The 7,124-nt window shown below is 48.5% G+C and overlaps 1 protein-coding gene across 1 annotated transcript; it reads right to left on the minus strand.

The window, feature by feature from the left end:
* Positions 1 to 4,225: 4,225 nt before the first annotated feature.
* Positions 4,226 to 6,775, minus strand: LOC139381249 (sericin-1-like). The gene is made up of 4 exons (XM_071124725.1): positions 6,754 to 6,775; positions 4,815 to 5,091; positions 4,393 to 4,523; positions 4,226 to 4,266 (listed from the first exon to the last, which is right to left on the minus strand). The coding sequence occupies exons 1-4, from the start codon at positions 6,773 to 6,775 to the stop codon at positions 4,226 to 4,228; spliced, it is 471 nt and encodes a 156-aa protein (XP_070980826.1).
* Positions 6,776 to 7,124: the final 349 nt, after the last annotated feature.

Here is a 7,124-nt window from a genome sequence, read left to right on the forward strand (position 1 = left end):
GGTTAATTGATTGTTCAGGGTGACTTACAGAGCTGGCCTACAATCATAGTGAATTTGTATTTGATTTTGAATAGTAGTAATAGGGCATTTTTTAAACATTTTTTATAATATTTTCATAATTAATACACATTACTTTTAGCTACAGAATATCTTACCACCACGCGTTTCCATCTCCTCCACTCTCTCCTTCATTCCTTTCTCAAGTGTGCAGAGAGGGGCTGTCAACAGTGTAATGAAATATGTTTTCTTGTGAAATGTTGTCGATGTTCCTGAACAGATTTCACTTGGTTTCTCAAATTAAGCAGGGTTGGAGAGCCCATGGCATACAGAGTTTAGGCGGAATATCACCTGTTGCGCAGTGAGAAGCTGCATGATCCTGAACTGGAGTTGCCTACCATGCATGACTGCAAAAAGAACTGGCGGGACAGAGGTGTTAATTTGCTGTTCTAGTGCATACTGCCCTTTTCCAGCCCATTTTATAATGGGTCATTATGAATAAAAAACTAATTTGACATATTCGTAAAGACAATATTAAATTGAGAATAGTCTTATTGGTGAAAATATGATCACTTGATGAGGGAACATCATTTTCAGCCTGAGGTAAGCAACAGAGCATCAGCTTTTTTTGCAACTTTCTCAAATCATCAATAGCCAATAGTCACACCATTCAGCCCATATATGTTTTAATTTCTAAGACATTCTAAGGTTTAGAACTGTCCCCTGATTTATACTTTATATTAACACGGTCTCGTAGTCTATCCATTGTTTGTGACTTATTACAAACTGATGTACTGCATAGCACATGGATCAACATTACATATAATATATTGAAGGGTGATTTATTGCCATGACAGTAAATCAACAGAGTCATTACCTGTGAACTCCACAACACTATATACCGTTCAAGTTGCAGCTGAGAGTACCTTGAATTATGATTTGATATGATGAAGAGTAGATTCCCAATGCAGCTATAAATCTACTTGCCCTCAGGTCACTGTGGTTATCAATGATTGGACTGATGATGTCTGTAATTTGCCAAAGATACCTGTCATGTAACACAAGAAGGCAACATGCAAACTGTGTGAAGTTTTGGACCTGTGTCGCAGTGAGACAACTCCAGAGCACATTTCACTCTGAGGACATCATACCCAAAACACATATCAAGCCACAAAACACATATCAAGCCGTTTGAAAGGTAGAGACATTCTCATTACCACAAATATGCTACACAATCTCAAGATACACAGTCAATATAAACATAACTATTTACAGGACATAAATGACCTCATTATATCCACTAGTGAGAGGTTGACGCATGGATGCATATGAGCTGTCATTCTTCAAGAGGGCCACAACCTTTACATGTCCATTCTGTCATCCCTGAATCGAATTAAGTTTCATTGGCTTGTTGTGGAGATCACCTCTAAAGCAGGGGTGTCAAACTCATTCCACGCAGGGCCTACTGCAGTGGTTCCGAAACTAGGGGTAGTGACCCCATGTGGGGTCGCCTGATATGAAAATGGCATCGCAGGAGAATTTCCAAAATCCTGAAAAAAATACAGTATATATACAAAAAAGTATATACAGGCCATTCGGAAAGTATTCAGACCTCTTGACTTTTTCCACATTTTGTTACGTTACAGCCTTATTCTAAAATGGATTAAATTAACTTTTTCCCTTGTCAATCTACACACAATACCCCATAATGACAACATTTTTGCAAATGTATAAAAAAAAATAAACAGAAATACCTTATTTACATAATTATTCAGACCCTTTGCTATGAGACGTGAAAATTGAGCTCAGGTGCATCCTGTTTCCATTGATCATCCTTGACATGTTTCTACAACTTGATTGGAGTCTACCTGTGGTAAATTCAATTGACATGATTTGGAAAAGCACACATCTGTCTGTATAAGGTCCCAAAGTTGACAGAGCATGTCAGAGTAAAAACCAAGCCATGAGGTCAAAGGAATTGTCCGTAGAGCTCTGAGACAGGATTGTGTCGAGGCACAGATCTGGGGAAGGGTATCAAAAAAATTCTGCAGCATTGAAGGTCCCCAAGAACACAGTGGCCTCCATCATTCTTAAATTGAAAAAGTTTGGAACCGTCAAGACTCTTCCTAGAGCTGGCCGCCCACCCAAACTGAGCAATCGGGGAAGAATGGACTTGGTCAGGGAGATGACCAAGAAGGTCACTGGTCACTGGTCACTCTGAAAAAGCTCTAGAGTTCCTCTTTGGAGACGGGAGAACCATCCAGAAGGACAACCATTTCTGCAGCACTTCACCAATCAAGCCTTTATGGTAGAGTGGCCAGAAGGATGCCACTCTTCAGTAAAAGTGTCACGCCCTGACCTTAGTATTCTTTGTTTTCTTTATATATTTTGGTTAGGTCAGGGTGTGACATGGGTGATGTATGTGTTTTTGTACTGTCTAGGGGTTTTGTAGGTTTATGGGGTTTACCATCTAGGTGTTTATGTATGTCTATGGTTGCCTAGATTGGTTCTCAATTAGAGGCAGCTGTTTATCGTTGTCTCTGATTGGGAACCATATTTAGGCAGCCATCTTCTTTCATTATTTCATGAGTTATTGTCTATGTCTAGTTGCCTGTGTCTGCACTGTTTATATATAGCTCACATTCGTTTGTTGTTTTGTAAGTTTGTTTTAGTGTTCTTGCTTCATTAAATATAGAACATGTATTCATATCACGCTGCGCTTTGGTCTCCTCCATACGACAATCCTGACAGAATAACCCACCATAAAAGGACCAAGCAGCGTGGTAAAAGGCAGCTGCAGCAATCGCAGGACTCATGGACTTGGGAGGAAATTCTGGATGGCGGAAGACCCTGGGCACAACCAGGGGAATATCGCCGCCCCAAGGCAGAGCTGGAGGCAGCGAAAGCAGAGAGGCGCCGGTATGAGGAGGCAGCACGGAAGTGCGGCTGGAAGCCCGAGAGGCAGCCCCCAAATTGTCACTTTTTGGAGCAGTCGGCAGAGTTGAGGGTTGAGTCTGAGTTATTGAGTTATTGAGTTATTGGACAGATTGGAGGAGAGTGAACGGAGGGGAGATTATGAGACATTCGAGGAGTTGTTGACGAAATTGGAGGAGAGTGAAGAGAGAGAGCTGTTGGTTTGGCATAGTATGCACGGCATTCGCCCTGAGGAGCGTGTTAGCTGTCCGATGCCACCTGTGTCAGTTCCTCGTTCTCAGCTTGAAACTTGTGTTAAAGTCCCGGAAGATTTGATGCCGGCTATACACACCAGGTCTCCAGTACACCTTCAAAACCCGGTGTGTCCTGTTCCTGCTTCTCGCACTCATCCTGAGGTGCGTGTTCTCAGCCCGGTACCACCAGTACCGGTACTAGGCACCAGGCCTATAGTGCGCCTTGACAGTCCAATACGCCCTGTTCCTCTTCCCCGCACTCACCCTGAGGTGCATGTCCTCGGCCCAGTACCAACAGTGCCGGCACCACGTACCAGGTCAATAATGCGCCTCGGCAGTCCAGTACGCCCTGCTCCTTCTCCCCGCACTCGCCCTGAGGTGCGTGTCCTCGGCCCAGTACCACCAGTGCCAACACCACGCACCAAGCCTCCTGTGCATCTCCAGAGCCCTGTATGCCCTGTTCCTCCTCCCCGCACTCACCCTGAGGTGCGTGTCTCCAGCCCGGTACCACCAATGCCGGCACCACGCACCAGGCCACCAGTGCGCCTCCAGGGTCCAGTACTCCCTGTTCCTGCTCCTCACACTCGCCCTGAGGTGCGTGTCTCCAGCCCGGTACCACCAATGCCGGCACCACGCACCAGGCCACCAGTGCGCCTCCAGGGTCCAGTACTCCTTGTTCCTGCTCCTCACACTCGCCCTGAGGTGCGTGTCTCCAGCCCGGTACCACCAATGCCTGCACCATGCACCAGGCCACCAGTGCGCCTCCAGGGTCCAGTACTCGCTGTTCCTGCTCCTTACACTCGCCCGGAGGTGCGTGTCGCCAGCCCGGTAACACCAGTGCCGGCCCCACGCACCAGGACTACAGTGCGCCTCGCCAGTCCAGAGCGTCCGGAGACAGCACCCAGTCCAGAGCGTCCGGCTACAGTACCCAGACCAGAGCGTCCGGCTACAGTACCCTGTCCAGAGCGTCCGGCTACAGTACCCAGTCCAGAGCTCCCGGCAACAGTACCCAGTCCAGAGCGTCCGGCAACAGTACCCAGTCCAGAGCGTCCGGCAATAGTCTACAGACCGGAACCTCCTACGATGGGTCGCAGTCCGAAACCTACCACGACGGGTCACAGTCCGGAACCTACCACAACGGGTCGCAGTCCGGAACCTACCAGTCCGGATCCGCCAGAGTCTCCCGTCTGTCCTGAGCCGCCAGAGTCTCCCATCTGTCCTGAGCCACCAGAGTCTCCCGTCTGTCCTGAGCCCCTAGACTCTCCCGTCTGTCCTGAGCCGTCAGAATCTCCCATCTGTACTGAGCCGCCAGAGCCGTCAGCCAGCCAGGAGCTGCCAGAGCCGTCAGCCAGCCAGGAGCTGCCAGAGCCGTCAGCCAGCCAGGAGGTGCCAGAGCCATCAGCCAGCCAGGAGCTGCCAGAGCCGTCTGTCAGCCAGGAGCTGCCAGAGCTGTCAACCAGCCAGGAGCTGCCAGAGCCGTCAGCCAGCCAGGACCTGCCAGAGCTGTCAGCCAGCCAGGAGCTGCCAGAGCTGTCAGCCAGCCAGGAGCTGCCAGAGCCGTCAGCCAGCCAGGAGCTGCCAGAGCCGTCAGCCAGCCAGGAGCTGCCAGAGCCGTCAGCCAGCCAGGAGCTGCCAGAGCCGTCAGCCAGCCAGGAGCTGCCAGAGCCGTCAGCCAGCCAAGAGCTGCCAGAGCCGTCAGCCAGCCAGGAGCTGCCAGATTCGTCAGCCACCCAGGAGCTGCCAGAGCCGCCAGTCATGCCGGCGATGCCGGAGTCGCCCTCCTGTCCGGAGCCGCCAGAGTATCCCTCCTGTCTGGAGCTGCCAGAGTCGCTCCTCAGTCCAGAGGCGCCTTTCCTTCCAGTGGTGCTCTCTACGATGATCTTCAGTCTGGGGCCCGCTGCGAGGGTCCCCGCTCCTGAGGCGCCACCTAAGTGGGCCAAGACTGAGGTAGAGCGGGGTCCACGTCCCGCACCCGAGCCGCCGCCGTGAAAGAGGTCCACCCGGACCCTCCCCTTTAGATTAGTTTTTTTGCGGCCGGAGTCCGCACCTTTGTGGGGGGGTACTGTCACGCCCTGACCTGAGTATTCTATGTTTAATTTATATATTTTGGTTTGGTCAGGGTGTGACATGGGTGATGTATGTGTTTTGTACTGTCTAGGGGTTTTGTAGGTTTATGGGGTTGTTTACCATCTAGGTGTTTATGTATGTCTATGGTTGCCTAGATTGGTTCTCAATTAGAGGCAGCTGTTTATCGTTGTCTCTGATTGGGAACCATATTTAGGCAGCCATCTTCTTTGGGTATTTCGTGGGTTATTGTCTATGTCTAGTTGCCTGTGTCAGCACTGTTTATATATAGTGTCATGTTCGTTTGTTGTTTTGTAAGTTTGTTTAAGTGTTCTTTCTTCATTAAATATAGAATAAATATAGAATAAGTATACATACGTCTCCTCCATACGACGATCGTGACAAAAAGGCACATGACAGCCCTCTCGGAGTTTGCCAAAAGACACCTAAAGGACACTCAGACCATTAGAAACAAGATTCTCTGGTCTGAAAAATCCAAGATTGAACTCTTTGGCCTGAATGCCATGTGTCACGTCTGGAGGAAACCTAGCACCATCCTTACAGTGAAGCATGATGGTGGCAGCATCATGCATTGGGGATGTTTTTCAGCAGCAGGGACTGGGAGACTAGTCAGTATCAAGGGAACGATGAATGGAGCAAAGTACAGAGAGATCATTGATGAAAACCTACACCAGATCGCTCAGGACCTCCAATTGGGGCGAAGGTTCACCTTGCAACAGGACAACGACCCTAAGCACACAGCCAAGACAACACGGGCGTGGCTTCAGGACAAGTGTCTAAATATCCTTGAGTGGTCCAGCCAGAGCCCAAACTTGAACCTGATTGAACATCTCTGGAGAGACCTGAAAATAACTGTGCAGTGACGCTCCCCATCCAACCTGACAGAGCTTGAGGAGAACCCTGTAATTGCAGGAGGAGAGGAAGCGGATCAACAATGATCCGAAATGGATGTCACCAATAATTAGATTTAGGCTACACCTGCAGTCAGATTGTTAATAGGAGGGTGTGTGTGGATGTGGGTGGTCTATGTTTATTTCATCTCTCATTGATCATTTATGTCACGTCCTGATCTCTCATTCCCCCCTATCTTCCTCCCCTTTCCATCTTTCTCTCTCCCCCTTTTCTCTCCATTCTCCAAATGTGATGGTTGTGTATAATGAGCTTCACCACACTCTCATGACCATCAATGAGCAGGACAAACTGCGCTGGTGGAAGAACATCCACAGAACCGGAATGCCCACAGATACAGATGCACACACACCCACAAACACACACACACACACACCCACACACACAGCGGGCTAATGGACGTTAATGGGGTCTAATGGAGTGTACTGTAATATGGGGTGATGTATACTTCAGCCCCATTGTTATTGTCAGACTTAGTGTAATAGTGTAATGTAGCGAACAGTGTTACAAGCTAATGTAGGCCTTATAACAGTAGTTTAGAGTTTCACGTTTTGTACAGGATACACATGGTATACACGTCCAATGAAATGCTTACTTGCAAGTTCCTTCTCGACCATGCAACAACAGTAACAAATAATAAAATATAAGAATATGAACATAAAGTGTGTGTGTGTGTGTGTGTGTGCGTGTGTGCGTGTGTGCGTGTGTGTGTGTGTGTGTGTGTGTGTGTGTGTGTGTGTGTGTGTGTGTGTGTGTGTGTGTGTGTGTGTGTGTGTGTGTGTGTGTGTGTGTGTGTGTGTGAGTGAGTGCATGTGTGCTAGGGTGAGAATCAGAGCAGGTGTTCATTCCAGTTCAAGTGTTCAGCAGTCTGATGGCTTGTAGATAGTTGTGTATGTTCCAACAATGTAACAATGTGACCATTATTAGAGACTGCTGCCTTGTCTCGAATGAAACCTCTCTTTCAGG

The sequence above is a fragment of the Oncorhynchus clarkii genome, chromosome 23 (assembly GCF_045791955.1).
Source record: "Oncorhynchus clarkii lewisi isolate Uvic-CL-2024 chromosome 23, UVic_Ocla_1.0, whole genome shotgun sequence".
In the NCBI taxonomy this organism is placed as follows: Eukaryota; Metazoa; Chordata; class Actinopteri; order Salmoniformes; family Salmonidae; genus Oncorhynchus; species Oncorhynchus clarkii.